This window comes from Oncorhynchus keta, chromosome 16 (assembly GCF_023373465.1).
Source record: "Oncorhynchus keta strain PuntledgeMale-10-30-2019 chromosome 16, Oket_V2, whole genome shotgun sequence".
NCBI classification, from domain to species: Eukaryota; Metazoa; Chordata; class Actinopteri; order Salmoniformes; family Salmonidae; genus Oncorhynchus; species Oncorhynchus keta.
In genome coordinates this window covers 20,603,270-20,623,573 of record NC_068436.1, presented here as the reverse complement: position 1 = coordinate 20,623,573, position 20,304 = coordinate 20,603,270, and the positions used below count along the sequence as shown (strand labels likewise).

The 20,304-nt window shown below is 39.4% G+C and overlaps 1 protein-coding gene across 1 annotated transcript; it reads right to left on the bottom strand.

Annotated features, from left to right (window-relative positions):
* Nucleotides 1-880: 880 nt before the first annotated feature.
* Nucleotides 881-19,784, bottom strand: LOC118370368 (C-type lectin domain family 4 member M-like). The gene is made up of 7 exons (XM_052464363.1): nucleotides 19,780-19,784; nucleotides 19,342-19,391; nucleotides 10,386-10,481; nucleotides 6,693-7,067; nucleotides 6,430-6,575; nucleotides 6,117-6,220; nucleotides 881-1,700 (listed from the first exon to the last, which is right to left on the bottom strand). The coding sequence occupies exons 1-7, from the start codon at nucleotides 19,782-19,784 to the stop codon at nucleotides 1,541-1,543; spliced, it is 936 nt and encodes a 311-aa protein (XP_052320323.1). The 3' UTR covers nucleotides 881-1,540.
* Between the last annotated feature and the right edge of the window lie 520 nt (nucleotides 19,785-20,304).

Genomic DNA, 20,304 nt, shown 5'->3' with positions numbered 1-20,304 from the left:
TAATATCTACTGTGTGATTACCTTTCTAACTGACTCCTAATGGTAATATCTACTGTGTGATTACCTTTCTAACTGACTCCTAATGGTAATATCTACTGTATGATTACCTTTCTGTATGATTACCTTTCTCACTGTGTGATTACTGACTCCTAATGGTAATATCTACTGTATGATTACCTTTCTAACTGACTCTAATGGTAATATCTACTGTATGATTACCTTTCTAAATGACTCCTAATGGTAATATCTACTGTATGATTACCTTTCTAACTGACTCCTAATGGTAATATCTGCTGTATCATTACTTTTCTAACTGACTCCTAATGGTAATATCTACTGTATGATTACCTTTCTAACTGACTCCTAATGGTAATATCTACTGTATGATTCTAACTTCAGTGACTAGTAGTTGAGTAGTTGCTCAGATGTGCATCTCTACCAGTTACCTCTCTGATCTCTGTCTGTTGTCCACTACAGTTTTTAAAGTATCCAATCACATTCACTCAGGAAGTTAAACATGACAGGATATTCTAAACACAGTGATATAACATGATAGCTGCATGACAACAAGTAGTGAAAAGTGCAGCCTTTCATCCTATCACTTTGACTGTTCTGTTTGCGGCTTCCCCAACCTTCAAATGGAGTTCACATTATGACTCTATCTCTCTCTATGCCATCGATAGGGACACTTTTCTTTTATCTATGCTGTCTGTGTGTGACATCAGTGTGAAGAGTTATTCAGAGGTGTGTGTGGGACATCTGTCTGCATCTTTATCAGAAAAGGGGAACTTCACACATGTGTCTTTGTGTGTGTCTGTGTGTTTGTCTGTGTGTGTGTCTGTGTGTCTGTCTGTGTTTGTGTCTGTGTCTGTTTTTGTGCGTGTGTCTGTATGTCTGTCTGTGTTTGTGTCTGTGTGTGTGTCTGTGTGTGCGTTTGCCTGCGTGCAGCATGTATCCTCTCAGTACTGTTCTGCCTTCTGTCTGTGTCCAACTGCAATTCACATTGTTTTAACAATCCAATCACATTCAATCAGGAAGCTGGTAAACCTGCTAGGTTCCTTTCTTACTTAATCTGAGCCTTAGTTCATCTTCCTACTAAAGTCGTTTATGCTAATAATTGACTATGAAAAAATCACATTATGGCAAATCACATAATATGTTTCTATTTAAACAATGAATACAAGCATTTTACATATGACAGTATGTCTACACACTGTTTAACCAGAGAGAGAGATGCATTAGCACTGTAGCACTACTATATAATGAGCTACTGTATAACTCTTCACAAATCCAGTTATGTTGAGAGGTAAATGCTATGTCAGAATATTTATATACAGAATTCCCAATATTAACATCAGCACAGTCCTAGTTACAATATATTCTGGTTCACAACCATTATCAGGTTGTTTGCCCCTCAGTACAGTACCAGCAGTGTGTTGGTGTGTGTGTGTCTTAGAGAGAGAGAATGAAGTTGTGTGCACTGTAAGGTGCTGTATGTGTGCACGTCCTCCCACCAGCCTCCTCTGTTGTCATGGTGATGTTAAACCACTTTCTCACAAATCCAGTAACGATTGTCTAAACATGACTGGTCATTCCATGCCTTTACAGGAAGCCAGGTTTCTGTGTTCAGCTCAACACAGTCCTCCTCACCATTTGCTGGGTTGTCACCACCATTATCAGGTTGCTGTGAGTACCAGTAACTACAGGGTAAACAAGACAGAGAAAAGAAAATAATAAACATTTTGATTTGTCACATGCGCTGAATACAACAGGTGTAAACTTTACCATGAAATGCTTAGTTATGGGTCCTTTCCCAACAATGCAGAGTTAAATAGTAAGAAATAAATTAAGAAAACTTTGCTAAATAAAAAAATGAAAATATTAAACACAAAATAAAAAGTGACCAAGCAATTAGGATAGATAATAAACAGAGTTGCAGGGTGAGTGTGAAGAATGTGAAAGAATGTGAAAGTGTGTGTGTGTGTGTGGACGTGTTAAATACTATTTCTAGGGGGTTTAGGGTGTGTGGATAGAGTCTAGTGAGTGTGTGGGTGGAATCTAGTGAGTGTGTGGGTAGAGTCTAGTGAGTGTGTGGGTAGAGTCTAGTGAGTGTGTGGGTAGAGTCTAGTGAGTGTGTGGGTAGAGTCTAGTGAGTGTGTGGGTAGTCTAGTGAGTGTGTGGGTAGAGTCTAGTGAGTGTGTGGGAGTCTAGTAGAGTCTAGTGAGTGTGTGGGTAGAGTCTAGTGAGTGTGTGGGTAGAGTCTAGTGAGTGTGTGGGTAGAGTCTAGTGAGTGAGTGTGTGGGTAGAGTCTAGTGAGTGTGTGGGTAGAGTCTAGTGAGTGTGTGGGTAGAGAGTGAGTGTGGGTAGTGTGTGGTGTGGGTAGTCTAGTGAGTCTGGGTTCTAGTGAGTGTGAGTGTGTGGGTAGAGTCTAGTGAGTGTGTGGGTAGAGTCTAGTGTGTGGAGTCTAGTGAGTGGGGGTAGAGTCTAGTGAGTGTGTGGGTAGAGTCTAGTGAGTGTGTGGGTAGAGTCTAGTGAGTCTAGTCTAGTGAGTGTGTGGGTAGAGACTAGTGAGTGTGTGGGTAGAGACTAGTGAGTGTGTGGGTGAGTCTAGTGAGTGTCTAGAGACTGAGTGTGTGTGGGTAGAGTCTAGTGAGTGTGTGGGTAGAGTCTAGTGAGTGTGTGGGTAGAGTCTAGTGAGTGTGTGGGTAGAGTCTAGTGAGTGTGTGGGTAGAGTCTAGTGAGTGTGTGGGTGAGTGTGTGGGTGGAGTCTAGACTAGTGAGTGTGTGGGTAGAGACTAGTGAGTGTGTGGGTAGAGTCTAGTGAGTGTGTGGGTAGAGTCTAGTGAGTGTATGGGTAGAGTCTAGTGAGTGTGTGGGTAGAGACTAGTGAGTGTGTGGGTAGAGACTAGTGAGTGTGTGGGTAGAGTCTAGTGAGTGTGTGGGTAGAGTATAGTGATTGTGTGGGTAGAGACTAGTGAGTGTGTGGGTAGAGACTAGTCTAGTGTGTGGGTAGAGTCTGTGGGTAGAGTCTAGTGAGTGTGTGGGTAGAGTCTAGTGAGTGTGTGGGTAGAGTCTAGTGAGTGTGTGGGTAGAGTCTAGTGAGTGTGTGGGTAGAGACTAGTGAGTGTGTGGGTAGAGTCTAGTGAGTGTGTGGGTAGAGTCTAGTGAGTGTGTGGGTAGAGACTAGTGAGTGTGTGGGTAGAGTCTAGTGAGTGTGTGGGTAGAGTCTAGTGAGTGTGTGGGTAGAGTCTAGTGAGTGTGTGGGTAGAGTCTAGTGAGTGTGTGGGTAGAGACTAGTGAGTGTGTGGGTAGAGTCTAGTGAGTGTGTGGGTAGAGTCTAGTGAGTGTGTGGGTAGAGTCTAGTGAGTGTGTGGGTAGAGTCTAGTGAGTGTGTGGGTAGAGTCTAGTGAGTGTGTGGGTGAGAGTCTAGTGAGTGTGTGGGGGTAGAGACTAGTGAGTGTGTGGGTAGAGTCTAGTGAGTGTGTGGGGGTAGAGTCTAGTGAGTGTGTGGGTAGAGTCTAGTGAGTGTGTGGGTAGAGTCTAGTGAGTGTGTGGGTAGTGAGTGTGTGGGTAGAGTCTAGTGAGTGTGTGGGTAGAGTCTAGTGAGTGTGTGGGGTAGTGAGTGTGTGGGTAGAGACTAGTGAGTGTGTGGGTAGAGTCTAGTGAGTGTGTGGGTAGAGTCTAGTGAGTGTGTGGGTAGAGTCTAGTGAGTGTGTGGGTATAGTCTAGTGAGTGTGTGGGTATAGTCTAGTGAGTGTGTGGGTAGAGACTAGTGAGTGTGTGGGTAGAGACTAGTGAGTGTGTGGGTAGAGTCTAGTGAGTGTGTGGGTAGAGACTAGTGAGTGTGTGGGTAGAGACTAGTGAGTGTGTGGGTAGAGTCTAGTGAGTGTGTGGGTATAGTCTAGTGAGTGTGTGGGTATAGTCTAGTGAGTGTGTGGGTAGAGACTAGTGAGTGTGTGGGTAGAGACTAGTGAGTGTGTGGGTAGAGTCTAGTGAGTGTGTGGGTAGAGACTAGTGAGTGTGTGGGTAGAGTCTAGTGAGTGTGTGGGTAGAGTCTAGTGAGTGTGTGGGTAGAGTCTAGTGAGTGTGTGGGTAGAGACTAGTGAGTGTGTGGGTAGAGACTAGTGAGTGTGTGGGTAGAGTCTAGTGAGTGTGTGGGTAGAGACTAGTGAGTGTGTGGGTAGAGTCTAGTGAGTGTGTGGGTAGAGTCTAGTGAGTGTGTGGGTAGAGACTAGTGAGTGTGTGGGTAGAGTCTAGTGAGTGTGAGTGTGTGGGTAGAGAGTCTAGTGAGTGTGTGGGTAGAGACTAGTGAGTGTGTGGGTAGAGACTAGTGAGTGTGTGGGTAGAGTGAGTGTGTGGGTAGAGTCTAGTGAGTGTGTGGGTAGAGTCTAGTGAGTGTGTGGGTAGAGTCTAGTGAGTGTGTGGGTAGTGTGTGGGTAGAGTCTAGTGAGTGTGTGTGTGTGGGTAGAGACTAGTGAGTGTGTGGGTAGAGACTAGTGAGTGTGTGGGTAGAGACTAGTGAGTGTGTGGGTAGAGTCTAGTGAGTGTGTGGGTAGAGTCTAGTGAGTGTGTGGGTAGAGTCTAGTGAGTGTGTGGGTAGTGAGTGTGTGGGTAGAGTCTAGTGAGTGTGTGGGTAGAGTGAGTGTAGTGAGTGTGTGGGTAGAGTCTAGTGAGTGTGTGGGTAGAGTCTAGTGAGTGTGTGGGTAGAGACTAGTGAGTGTGTGGGTAGAGACTAGTGAGTGTGTGGGTAGTCTAGTGAGTGTGTGGGTAGAGTGAGTGTGTGGGTAGAGTCTAGTGAGTGTGTGGGTAGGTCTAGTGAGAGTCTAGTGAGTGTGGGGTAGAGTCTGTGAGTGTGTGGGTAGAGTCTAGTGAGTGTGTGGGTAGTGTGAGTGTGTGGGTAGAGTCTAGTGAGTGTGTGGGTAGAGACTAGTGAGTGTGTGGGTAGAGTCTGAGTGTGTGGGTAGAGTCTAGTGAGTGTGTGTGTGGGTAGAGTCTGTGGGTAGTGAGTGTGTGGGTAGAGTCTTGTGAGTGTGTGGGTAGAGTGTGAGTGTGTGGGTAGAGTCTACTAGTGAGTGTGTGGGTAGAGTCTGAGTGTGTGGGTAGAGACTAGTGAGTGTGTGGGTAGAGTGTGTGTGAGTGTGTGGGTAGAGTCTAGTGAGTGTGTGGGTAGAGTCTAGTGAGTGTGGGTAGAGTCTAGAGTCTAGTGAGTGTGTGGGTAGAGTCTAGTGAGTGTATGGGTATAGTCTAGTGAGTGTGTGGGTAGAGACTAGTGAGTGTGTGGGTAGAGACTAGTGAGTGTGTGGGTAGAGTCTAGTGAGTGTGTGGGTAGAGTCTAGTGAGTGTGTGGGTAGAGACTAGTGTGTGTGTGGGTAGAGTCTAGTGAGCGTGTGGGTAGAGTCTAGTGAGTGTGTGGGTAGAGTCTAGTGAGTGTGTGGGTAGAGTCTAGTGAGTGTGTGGGTAGAGTCTAGTGAGTGTATGGGTAGAGTCTAGTGAGTGTGTGGGTAGAGACTAGTGAGTGTGTGGGTAGAGTCTAGTGAGTGTGTGGGTAGAGTCTAGTGAGTGTCTAGTGAGTGTGTGGGTAGAGTCTAGTGAGTGTGTGGGTAGAGTCTAGTGAGTGTGTGGGTAGAGTCTAGTGAGTGTGTGGGTAGAGTCTAGTGAGTGTGTGGGTAGAGACTAGTGAGTGTGTGGGTAGAGTCTAGTGAGTGTGTGGGTAGAGTCTAGTGAGTGTGTGGGTAGAGTCTAGTGAGTGTGTGGGTAGAGTCTAGTGAGTGTGTGCATAGACTCAGTGCAAGAGTGTCAGTGTAAAAAAAAAAAAAAAAAAAGTGTCAATGTAAATACAGACATGTTTTTTCAGATTTCCAAAGGAGCATTGCCTTATTTGGAACAAGAACCAACACTTTATCTGTATTTTTTAATTATATTTTAAGATATGTCTTTAGTGCTCGTGGAATGACATCGATGAACATGATTTGAAGCAACATGTAATTTGCTAAAGGTCTCTATCACACCTGGATGGTCAAGTCTCATCTTGTGTTCTTTGAATTATGAACAACACGGATCATCATTCCTACTCATTACAATGTGGTTATTGTTATTATAGAGCAGTAGTCTCTTACCTTGGGATGGTCAGTGGGGTGCCGTCCACCCATTTCCAGGCCCCCTCAGTAACAGAGTCAGTCAGACCAATCCAGGCTCTCTTATTGAAGCTTAAGAGAAACTCCTGTTGTTGAGAAAGATACTGATATTGTCAACTACTATAGACTACATGTGTTAAATACTGAAAGATACATTACTGACCAAGGCATGTTTTATTCACTCACTCACTCGCTCACTCGCACTCGCACTCGCACTCACTCACTCACTCACTCACTCACTCACTCACTCACTCACTCACTCACTCACTCACTCACTCACCACTCACTCACTCACCTGTTCCAAATCACTGTTTATGATCACCAGGTCTGCTCCTCTCTTCAGACAGTCCTGTCTGCTCTCCTTCCAGCTTTTAGTCTCAGTAGACAGGAAGTACCAACTGGATTCCAACTTAATCTGCCAGCCTTCAGGACAGGTTTGTTCTACAACACAAAAACATATATTTCCATCTTGTTATTCGGCACCTATTATTGTAGAATACGAACACTGCATATTAGATACTGTATGTGATGTTATGATCATTTATCAGGTAAACTCACTCAGATTAGAGAACTTTGACGTGAGATAATCTCTATCCATCTGTAGCTGGTCTCTCTCTTTAGTCAGGGTGTTGTAACTGATCTGTAGCTGGTCTCTCTCTTTAGTCAGGGTGTTGTAACTGATCTGTAGCTGGTCTCTCTCTTTAGTCAGGGTGTTGTAACTGATCTGTAGCTGGTCTCTCTCTTTAGTCAGGGTGTTGTACCTGGTCTGTAGCTGGTCTCTCTCTTTAGTCAGAATGTTGTAAATGGGTTTTAGCTGGTCTCTCTCTTCAGTCAGGGTTTTGTAACTGGTCTGTAGCTGGTCTCTCTCTTCAGTCAGTGTGTTGTAACTGGTCTGTAGCTGGTCTCTCTCCACAGTCTCATTGCCTCTGTTATCTGGAAAGGATTGATACATATAGCTCCTGGTTAATTCCCTCACAAAACAGTAATTCAATAATATCTAAATGCATATTCCCAATATAATGACTGAGATGATTAACATGCAGTGTGGACATTTCACCAGTAAAACGTGATGAATTATCATTCAAGATTGACATGGATGTTTAGAGATTATTTTGAAATTAGGAATGCCTAACGTGGTGTAGGAAGGTGTTAAATATAACACGTTTTTGAGACAATGTGGATATAGTCAGACGTAATCTGAGGATGCATGTCATGTATATTCTATGAAGAGATTGAAAAGGGGCCATCTGTCGGTACAAACTTGATTGAGACATGATGATGTCATAAACAAATATCACTCCACCACTGGATACAAAATACATAATCGGCATCAGGAAAATAGGACAGACTATCAGCTGATCATTGACGTTGATGATTGATGTAAATCTGCTAGTTAGCTAGATCAATCATTCTTTCACTGATCGGGATTTAATCTTTAATACTCACAAATAATAACTTCATAACATAGCCTGACCTTCATGGTCCCGCTTTAAATTACCTTCAGCTTATGAAGGCTTTTATACTGCCTTCGTAATGCTTTCATAAACACTACATAAATGTGTTATTTAGCATCTTTAAGTATATGTCATGCTTTAGAAAGGGTTCATAAACATGGCCTAACTGTGTGACAATATCACCCATGTCAAGTGTGACATGACCCACTATGTTGAATAAGATATAAACATATAAAGGGGGACAAGCTGTGCTGAAGTATGAAACAGGCTCTAAAGTTAAGTTTAGATGACACCTAATCTCGTTCCCAGACACTTCCGCCCAAATGGTCAGAAGATAAACACATCAAACTTGGCTTTCATTAGTTATGTTAGGTTAGCAAAGGACATGGCCTAATGGCAGGCAAATATTTTACTCTGTTAGGTCACTTACATAGAATTCTATGGTCACTCCAAATAAGGCCAACTTTAAATGGTTGACATCCCAGGCTTATACTGTGCATTCAGAAAGTATTCAGACCCTTTGACTTTCTTACAACCTTATTCTACAATGTATTAAATTGTTTTCTCCCCTCATCAATCTAAACCCCATAATGACAAAGCATAAACAGTTTTGTAGAAATGTGTGCAGCTTTAAGCTAGGGGGCACTATTTTTATTTTTGGAAAAATAACGTTCCCAAAGTTAACTGCCTATTTCTCAGGACCAGATGCTAGAATATGCATATAATTGATAGCTGAGGATAGAAAACAATCTAGAGTTTCCAAAACTGTAAAAATATTGTCTGTGAGTATAACAGAACTGATATTGCAGGCGAAGTCCTGAGAAAAATCAGGAAGTGACCCTTATTTTGAAACCCCTGTCTTTCTATGCATCCCTATTGCCCATTGAAAGGGATATCAACCAGATTCCTTTTTCTATGTCTTCCCTAAGGTGTCTACAGCCTTTAGACGTAGTTTCACACCTTTATGTTGAAGAATGAGCGTAAACGAACACATTGCGTAAGTGGCCAGCTGATGGCTCTCAGAGTGATTCTTGCGTGAAAGAGAGAGGTAGCCATTTTTCCTCCCGGTCCTACTGAAAAGCCAACTGTCCCGGTTGATATATTATCGAAAATATATTTGAAAAACACCTTGAGGATTGATTGCAAGAAACGTTTCCATGTTTCTGTCGATATTATGGATATAATTTGGATTTTAACGCTATGCTAGGCTATCGATAAACAACGTTTGCCATGTTTCTGTCAATATTATGGAGCTAATTTGGAATATTTTTCGGCGTTGTCGTGACCGCAATTTCCGGGTGATTTCTCAGCCAAACGTGAAGAACAAACGGAACTATTTCGCCTCCAAAATTAATATTTAGGGAAAAAATTTACTTTGGCTATCTACCTGGGAGTCTCGTGAGTGAAAACGTCCGAAGTTAATCAAAGGTAAACGATTTAATTTGATCGCTTTTCTGATTTTCGTGACAAGGTTGCCTGCTGCTAGCAAGGCATAATGCTATGCTAGTCTATGATACACTTACACAAATGCTTGTCTAGCGTTGGCTGTAAAGCATATTTTGAAAATCTGAGATGACAGGGTGATTAACAAAAGGCTAAGCTGTGTTCCAATATATTTCACTTGTGATTTTCATGAATATGAATATTTTCTAGTAAGATTATTTGACCAATGCGCTATGCTAATTAGTGTAGTTGCTGACAATTCTCCCGGATCCGGGATGGGTAGTTCAAAGATTAAAAATAATAAAACAGAAATATCAAATTTACTATTATTATTCAGACCCTTTACTCAGTACTTTGTTGAAGCACCTTTGGCAGCGATTACAGCCTCGAGACTTATTGGGTATGATTATTGGTTACAAGCTTGGCACACCTGTATTTGGGGAGTTTCTCCCATGTTTCTCTGTATATCCTCTCAACCTCTGTCAGGTTGGATGTGGAGCATTGCTGCACAGCTATTTTCAAGTCTCTCCAGAGGTGTTCGATTGGGTTCAAGTCCAGGCTTTGACTGGGCCACTGAAGGACATTCAGAGTCTTGTCCTGAAGCCATTCCTGCGTTGTCTGTCATGTGCCTTTTACTGAGGAGTGGCTTCCGTCTGGCCACTCCACCATAAAGGCCAGATTGTTGAGTGCTGCATAGATGGTTGTCCATCTGGAAGGTTCTCCCATCTCCAGAGAGGAACTCTGGAGTTCTGTCAGAGTACTTTTGTTGAAGCACCTGTCACGTCCCTGACGGCCAGTTATAGCAAGAGCCTTGGTGTTTCCCAACTCCTTCCAAATCATGTCCAAACAATTGAATTTACCACAGGTGGATTCCAATCAAGTTGTACAAGCATCTCAAGGAAGATCAATGGAAACAGGATGCACCTGAGCTCAATTTCGAGTCTCACAGCGAAGGGTCTGAATACTTATGTAAATAAGGTATTTATGTTTTTGTTTTTTTATACATTTGGAAAATATTCTATTAACCTGTTTTCACTTTGTCATTATGCGGTATTGTCATTGTGTGTTGATTGATTCAATATTTTCTTCTCCTCATCAATTTTATAATAAGTCTGTAACATAACAACATGTGAGGACGTCTGAATACTTCCAGAATGCACTGTAGACATGGTTTGTGTACTCAAGTAGAGCTGATGCAGTTCTTTTGTTTTTGTTGTCACATTATTGGCAGTGCTTGACTTTGACCGAAAAAAAGTTTCAGTACGCAGTCCCAAATGGCACCCTGTTCCCTATATAGTGCAATATCAAAAGTACTGTGATAGTGGGGTATCAGTTGGGACAAAGCCTCACTCACAGAAAGCCAGCCGCAGGGAGATGTTGAGAGTGACTTGTAGAACACACAGCACTCCTAAACACACAGCAGCCAGCCTGTAGAGTCTTAGTCTTCCATCTGCAAAGAAACACAGAAACACGCAGACACACACACACACACGCACAAACGCGCACACACACACACACACACACATAATATTTACCTATTCATTCTTCATGAATGTAACTTCTACTGTAAATGCCTCATGAGCTTAGTTTAACTTTCTAACCTCATCAGGACCCAAAATATAAGCTTGTTCTACCACAGAACTGCAAACACTGTGTAGACTCAAATGGGTAAAACTATCATTTTGATCTCATGGATGGACAGTCCTTGAATACATAGCCATGTCTATGAATTACATACAGTACCAGTCATACATACTGTAGCTATGAATTACATACAGTACCAGGCATACATACTGTAGTTCTGTCTATGAATTACATATAGTACCAGACATACATACTGTAGTTCTGTCTATGAATTACATACAGTACCAGACATACATACTGTAGTTCTGTCTATGAATTACATACAGTACCAGTCTTACAAACTGTAACTATGAATTACATACAGTACCAGGCATACATACTGTAGTTCTGTCTATGAATTACATATAGTACCAGACATACATACTGTAGTTCTGTCTATGAATTGCATACAGTACCAGTCATACATACTGTAGCTCTGTCTATGAATTACATACAGTACCAGTCATATATACTGTAGCTCTGTCTATGAATTACATACAGTACCAGTCATACATACTGTAGTTCTGTCTATGAATTACATACAGTACCAGTCATACATACATAGTTCTGTCTATGAATTACATACAGTACCAGTCATACATACTGTAGCTCTGTCTATGAATTACATACAGTACCAGTCATACATACTGTAGCTCTGTCTATGAATTACATACAGTACCAGTCATACATACTGTAGTTCTGTCTATGAATTACATACAGTACCAGTCATACATACTGTAGCTCTGTCTATGAATTACATACAGTACCAGTCATATATACTGTAGCTCTGTCTATGAATTACATACAGTACCAGTCATACATACTGTAGTTCTGTCTATGAATTACATACAGTACCAGTCATACATACATAGTTCTGTCTATGAATTACATACAGTACCAGTCATACATACTGTAGCTCTGTCTATGAATTACATACAGTACGAGTCATACATCTGTCTATGAATTACATACAGTAGTCTCTGTCTATGAATTACATACAGTACCAGTCATATATACTGTAGCTCTGTCTATGAATTACATACAGTACCAGTCATACATACTGTAGCTCTGTCTATGAATTACATACAGTACCAGTCATACATACTGTAGTTCTGTCTATGAATTACATACAGTACCAGTCATGCATACATAGCTCTGTCTATGAATTACATACAGTACCAGTCATACATACTGTAGTTCTGTCTATGAATTACATACAGTACCAGTCATGCATACATAGCTCTGTCTATGAATTACATACAGTACCAGTCATACATACTGTAGTTCTGTCTATGAATTACTTACAGTACCAGTCATACATACATAGTTCTGTCTATGAATTACATACAGTACCAGTCATACACACTGTAGCTCTGTCTATGAATTACACACAGTACCAGTCATACATACTGTAGCTCTGTCTATGAATTACATACAGTACCAGTCATACATACTGTAGCTCTGTCTATGAATTACATACAGTACCAGTCATACATACTGTAGCTCTGTCTATTAATTACATACAGTACCAGTCACACATACTGTAGTTCTGTCTATGAATTACATACAGTACCAGCCATGCATAGTTCTGTCTTTGAATTACATACAGTACCAGTCATACATACTGTAGCTCTGTCTATGAATTACATACAGTACCAGTCATACATACTGTAGTTCTATCTATGAATTACATACAGTACCAGTCATGCATACATAGCTCTGTCTATGAATTACATAAAGTACCAGTCATACATACTGTAGTTCTGTCTATGAATTACATACAGTACCAGTCATGCATACATAGCTCTGTCTATGAATTACATACAGTACCAGTCATACATACTGTAGTTCTGTCTATGAATTACATACAGTACCAGTCATACATACTGTAGTTCTTTCTATGAATTGCATACAGTACCAGTCATGCATACATAGTTCTGTCTATGAATTACATACAGTACCAGTCATACATACTGTAGCTCTGTCTATGAATTACATACAGTACCAGTCATACATACTGTAGTTCTGTCTATGAATTACATACAGTACCAGTCATACATACTGTAGCTCTGTCTATGAATTACATACAGTACCAGTCATACATACTGTAGCTCTGTCTATGAATTACATACAGTACCAGTCATACATACTGTAGTTCTGTCTATGAATTACATACAGTACCAGTCATGCATACATAGCTCTGTCTATGAATTACATACAGTACCAGTCATACATACTGTAGTTCTGTCTATGAATTACATACAGTACCAGTCATACATACTGTAGCTCTGTCTATGAATTACATACAGTACCAGTCATACATACTGTAGTTCTGTCTATGAATTACATACAGTACCAGTCATACATACATAGTTCTGTCTATGAATTACATACAGTACCAGTCATACATACTGTAGCTCTGTCTATGAATTACATACAGTACCAGTCATACATACTGTAGTTCTATCTATGAATTACATACAGTACCAGTCATGCATACATAGCTCTGTCTATGAATTACATACAGTACCAGTCATACATACTGTAGTTCTGTCTATGAATTACATACAGTACCAGTCATACATACATAGTTCTGTCTATGAATTACATACAGTACCAGTCATACATACTGTAGTTCTGTCTATGAAATACATACAGTACCAGTCATACATACATAGTTCTGTCTATGAATTACATACAGTACCAGTCATACATACATAGTTCTGTCTATGAATTACATACAGTACCAGTCATACATACTGTAGCTCTGTCTATGAATTACATACAGTACCAGTCATACATACTGTAGCTCTGTCTATGAATTACATACAGTACCAGTCATACATACTGTAGCTCTGTCTATGAATTACATAGTACCAGTCATACATACTGTCTATGAATTACATACAGTACCAGTCATACATACATAGTTCTGTCTATGAATTACATACAGTACCAGTCATACATACTGTAGTCTCTGTCTATGAATTACATACAGTACCAGTCATACATACTGTAGTTCTGTCTATGAATTACATACAGTACCAGTCATACATACTGTGGCTCTGTCTATGCTCTGTCTATGAATTACATACAGTACCAGTCATACATACTGTAGCTCTGTCTATGAATTACATACAGTACCAGTCATACATACTGTAGTTCTGTCTATGAATTACATACAGTACCAGTCATACATACAGTCTATGAATTACATACAGTACCAGTCATACATACTGTAGCTCTGTCTATGAATTACATACAGTACCAGTCATACATACATAGTTCTGTCTATGAATTACATACAGTACCAGTCATACATACTGTAGCTCTGTCTATGAATTACATACAGTACCAGTCATACATACTGTAGCTCTGTCTATGAATTACATACAGTACCAGTCATACATACTGTAGCTCTGTCTATGAATTACATACAGTACCAGTCATACATACTGTAGTTCTGTCTATGAATTACATACAGTACCAGTCATACATACATAGTTCTGTCTATGAATTACATACAGTACCAGTCATACATACTGTAGCTCTGTCTATGAATTACATACAGTACCAGTCATACATACTGTAGCTCTGTCTATGAATTACATACAGTACCAGTCATACATACTGTAGCTCTGTCTATGAATTACATACAGTACCAGTCATACATACTGTAGCTCTGTCTATGAATTACATACAGTACCAGTCATACATACTGTAGTTCTGTCTATGAATTACATACAGTACCAGTCATACATACTGTAGTTCTGTCTATGAATTACATACAGTACCAGTCATACATACTGTAGCTCTGTCTATGAATTACATACAGTACCAGTCATACATACTGTAGTTCTGTCTATGAATTACATACAGTACCAGTCATACATACTGTAGCTCTGTCTATGAATTACATACAGTACCAGTCATACATACTGTAGTTCTGTCTATGAATTACATACAGTACCAGTCATGCATACATAGCTCTGTCTATGAATTACATACAGTACCAGTCATACATACTGTAGTTCTGTCTATGAATTACTTACAGTACCAGTCATACATACATAGTTCTGTCTATGAATTACATACAGTACCAGTCATACACACTGTAGCTCTGTCTATGAATTACACACAGTACCAGTCATACATACTGTAGCTCTGTCTATGAATTACATACAGTACCAGTCATACATACTGTAGCTCTGTCTATGAATTACATACAGTACCAGTCATACATACTGTAGCTCTGTCTATTAATTACATACAGTACCAGTCATACATACAGTCTGTCTATGAATTACATACAGTACCAGTCATACATACTGTAGTCTGTCTATGAATTACATACAGTACCAGTCATACATACTCATACATACTGTAGCTCTGTCTATGAATTACATACAGTACCAGTCATACATACTGTAGCTCTGTCTATGAATTACATACAGTACCAGTCATACATACTGTAGCTCTGTCTATGAATTACATACAGTACCAGTCATACATACATAGTTCTGTCTATGAATTACATACAGTACCAGTCATACATACTGTAGCTCTGTCTGTCTGTATGAATTACATACAGTATGAATTACATACAGTACCAGTCATACATACTGTAGTTCTGTCTATGAATTACATACAGTACCAGTCATACATACTGTAGCTCTGTCTATGAATTACATACAGTACCAGTCATACATACTGTAGCTCTGTCTATGAATTACATACAGTACCAGTCATACATACTGTAGCTCTGTCTATTAATTACATACAGTACCAGTCATACATACTGTAGTTCTGTCTATGAATTACATACAGTACCAGTCATACATACTGTAGCTCTGTCTATGAATTACATACAGTACCAGTCATACATACTGTAGCTCTGTCTATGAATTACATACAGTACCAGTCATACATACTGTAGCTCTGTCTATGAATTACATACAGTACCAGTCATACATACTGTAGCTCTGTCTATGAATTACATACAGTACCAGTCATATATACTGTAGCTCTGTCTATGAATTACATACAGTACCAGTCATGCATACATAGCTCTGTCTATGAATTACATACAGTACCAGTCATACATACTGTAGCTCTGTCTATGAATTACATACAGTACCAGTCATATATACTGTAGCTCTGTCTATGAATTACATACAGTACCAGTCATACATACTGTAGCTCTGTCTATGAATTACATACAGTACCAGTCATACATACTGTAGCTCTGTCTATGAATTACATACAGTACCAGTCATACATACTGTAGCTCTGTCTATGAATTACATACAGTACCAGTCATACATACTGTAGCTCTGTCTATGAATTACATACAGTACCAGTCATACATACTGTAGTTCTGTCTATGAATTACATACAGTACCAGTCATGCATACATACTGTATGAATTACATACAGTACCAGTCATACATACTGTAGCTCTGTCTATGAATTACATACAGTACCAGTCATACATACTGTAGTTCTGTCTATGAATTACATACAGTACCAGTCATGCATACATAGCTCTGTCTATGAATTACATACAGTACCAGTCATACATACTGTAGTCATACATACTGTAGTTCTGTCTATGAATTACATACAGTACCAGTCATGCATACATAGCTCTGTCTATGAATTACATACAGTACCAGTCATACATACTGTAGTTCTGTCTATGAATTACATACAGTACCAGTCATATATACTGTAGCTCTGTCTATGAATTACATACAGTACCAGTCATGCATACATAGCTCTGTCTATGAATTACATACAGTACCAGTCATACATACTGTAGCTCTGTCTATGAATTACATACAGTACCAGTCATATATACTGTAGCTCTGTCTATGAATTACATACAGTACCAGTCATACATACTGTAGCTCTGTCTATGAATTACATACAGTACCAGTCATACATACTGTAGCTCTGTCTATGAATTACATACAGTACCAGTCATACATACTGTAGTTCTGTCTATGAATTACATACAGTACCAGTCATACATACATAGTTCTGTCTATGAATTACATACAGTACCAGTCATACATACTGTAGTTCTGTCTATGAAATACATACAGTACCAGTCATACATACATAGTTCTGTCTATGAATTACATACAGTACCAGTCATACATACTGTAGCTCTGTCTATGAATTACATACAGTACCAGTCATACATACTGTAGCTCTGTCTATGAATTACATACAGTACCAGTCATACATACTGTAGCTCTGTCTATGAATTACATACAGTACCAGTCATACATACTGTAGTTCTGTCTATGAATTACATACAGTACCAGTCATACATACTTAGTTCTGTCTATGAATTACATACAGTACCAGTCATACATACTGTAGCTCTGTCTATGAATTACATACAGTACCAGTCATACATACTGTAGTTCTGTCTATGAATTACATACAGTACCAGTCATACATACTGTAGTTCTGTCTATGAATTACATACAGTACCAGTCATACATACTGTAGCTCTGTCTATGAATTACATACAGTACCAGTCATACATACTGTAGTTCTGTCTATGAATTACATACAGTACCAGTCAGTAGTTCTGTCTATAATTACATACAGTACCAGTCATACATACATAGTTCTGTCTATGAATTACATAGTTCTGTCTATGAATTACATACAGTACCAGTCATACATACATAGTTCTGTCTATGAATTACATACAGTACCAGTCATACATACTGTAGCTCTGTCTATGAATTACATACAGTACGAGTCATACATACTGTAGCTCTGTCTATGAATTACATACAGTACCAGTCATATATACTGTAGCTCTGTCTATGGATTACATACAGTACCAGTCATATATACTGTAGCTCTGTCTATGAATTACATACAGTACCAGTCATACATACTGTAGTTCTGTCTATGAATTACATATAGTACCAGTCATAAATACTGTAGTTCTGTCTATGAATTACATACAGTACCAGTCATAAATACTGTAGCTCTGTCTATGAATTACATACAGTACCAGTCATACATACTGTAGTTCTGTCTATGAATTACATACAGTACCAGTCATGCATACATAGCTCTGTCTATGAATTACATACAGTACCAGTCATACATACTGTAGTTCTGTCTATGAATTACATACAGTACCAGTCATGCATACATAGCTCTGTCTATGAATTACATACAGTACCAGTCATACATACTGTAGTTCTGTCTATGAATTACTTACAGTACCAGTCATACATACATAGTTCTGTCTATGAATTACATACAGTACCAGTCATACACACTGTAGCTCTGTCTATGAATTACACACAGTACCAGTCATACATACTGTAGCTCTGTCTATGAATTACATACAGTACCAGTCATACATACTGTAGCTCTGTCTATGAATTACATACAGTACCAGTCATACATACTGTAGCTCTGTCTATTAATTACATACAGTACCAGTCATACATACTGTAGTTCTGTCTATGAATTACATACAGTACCAGTCATACATACTGTAGCTCTGTCTATGAATTACATACAGTACCAGTCATACATACTGTAGCTCTGTCTATGAATTACATACAGTACCAGTCATACATACTGTAGCTCTGTCTATGAATTACATACAGTACCAGTCATATATACTGTAGCTCTGTCTATGAATTACATACAGTACCAGTCATACATACAGTGCTCTGTCTATGAATTACATACAGTACCAGTCATACATACTGTAGCTCTGTCTATGAATTACATACAGTACCAGTCATATATACTGTAGCTCTGTCTATGAATTACATACAGTACCAGTCATACATACTGTAGCTCTGTCTATGAATTACATACAGTACCAGTCATACATACTGTAGCTCTGTCTATGAATTACATACAGTACCAGTCATACATACTGTAGTTCTGTCTATGAATTACATACAGTACCAGTCATACATACATAGTTCTGTCTATGAATTACATACAGTACCAGTCATACATACTGTAGCTCTGTCTATGAATTACATACAGTACCAGTCATACATACTGTAGCTCTGTCTATGAATTACATACAGTACCAGTCATACATACTGTAGCTCTGTCTATGAATTACATACAGTACCAGTCATACATACTGTAGCTCTGTCTATGAATTACATACAGTACCAGTCGTACATACTGTAGCTCTGTCTATGAATTACATACAGTACCAGTCATATATACTGTAGCTCTGTCTATGAATTTGAGAGTGGTTACATTTCTGCAACGTACATTTTTTAAAACGTTTCTCTGAGCGGATAAAACAGGCAGGTCACCAGGTGCACAGAGCCTGTTTCAGGTTACCAGCCCCTCAGCTGTTTACCAATAAGAGTGGTGGGGTATCCACTGTGTTGTTGTTTAAAAATATTATTTTCAATTGATATTATTAAATAGTTCTACATAGTTCCAACAACTGAAGTAAAAAATAATTTTGAAATTATGCATTTATTGTATGTGACCCCAGCAGGTTGTGGTCACACAGAAGACAGAACAATAAAAAAACGAACAAGCATTTTTCTATGATGTGCTATTAGTGTGTTTGCACTTGCCAGAATACGTATGTGCTTTCGGTTTGTGCGTTCATACCTGTCTGCATCTGTGTGTGTGTGAGAGAGAAAGATCATTCTTTGTACCTGAGAGATGGGTCTCAGTCTTCACGCTCCTCGTTGCTCCGTTCCGGTTTCTTCATTAACTTCTTTTAATTCAATCACCTGTTTGTTGACGTAGTCGGCCATCTTAACTAACTGTACCGGATATCAATGATTAAACCAATCAATCAATTAATCAACTAATTCAGACTGACCTTTTATTGTAATATATAAGATTTTTTACTTTTACTTATAGTATTAATTAACTTACTTCTACTGTATGATTACCTTTCTAACAGACTAATATCTGCTGTATGATTCTAACTTCAATGACAAGTTGTTGTCTGATGTGCCTCTCCATTGGTGTCTCTGTCTGTCTGTGGTCGACTGCAGTAGAAAGAACGTTTTAACTATGCAATCTCTTTCAAGCAAGATGTTATATTCCGCAATAACTATATGTGACATTTTTCGTAAGGAAGTGACATCATGGCTCGCACTTTGTGACTCACATTAAATCAGGAAGCTGGTAAAACTCAGAGATTGTTCCTTTATTTACTCATCTGTGCCTTTGTTCTTCTTATTATAAAAGTTATTTATAATAATTGATCATGTCACATGACATGTTGCTAATAAAAAGAGCTAGAGAGAGAGAGATTTGTGTACAGTCTACAAGAAATGATACATAATTAACTGTACATCTTAAGATTGACAATAGGTATTGAGTATTATATACCTAATTTGTTTTGTGTGCGTACATGATTTTGTGTGTGTGTGTGTGTGCATGATTCAGTGTGTGTGTGTGTGTGTGCATGATTCAGTGTGTGTGTGTGTGTGTGTGTGTGTGTGTGTGATGAAGAGCCTTTTTCACAGATCCAGTAGTGTGGATATGAACACTGATAGTCCCACCATTCTCCTTGGCCTGATGACCAGTAAGGTATCACCACACAGTTCTCCAGGCCACCAACATTAGGCTCTCCACTCCTCCAATACCTGCAGTAGAAACAACAG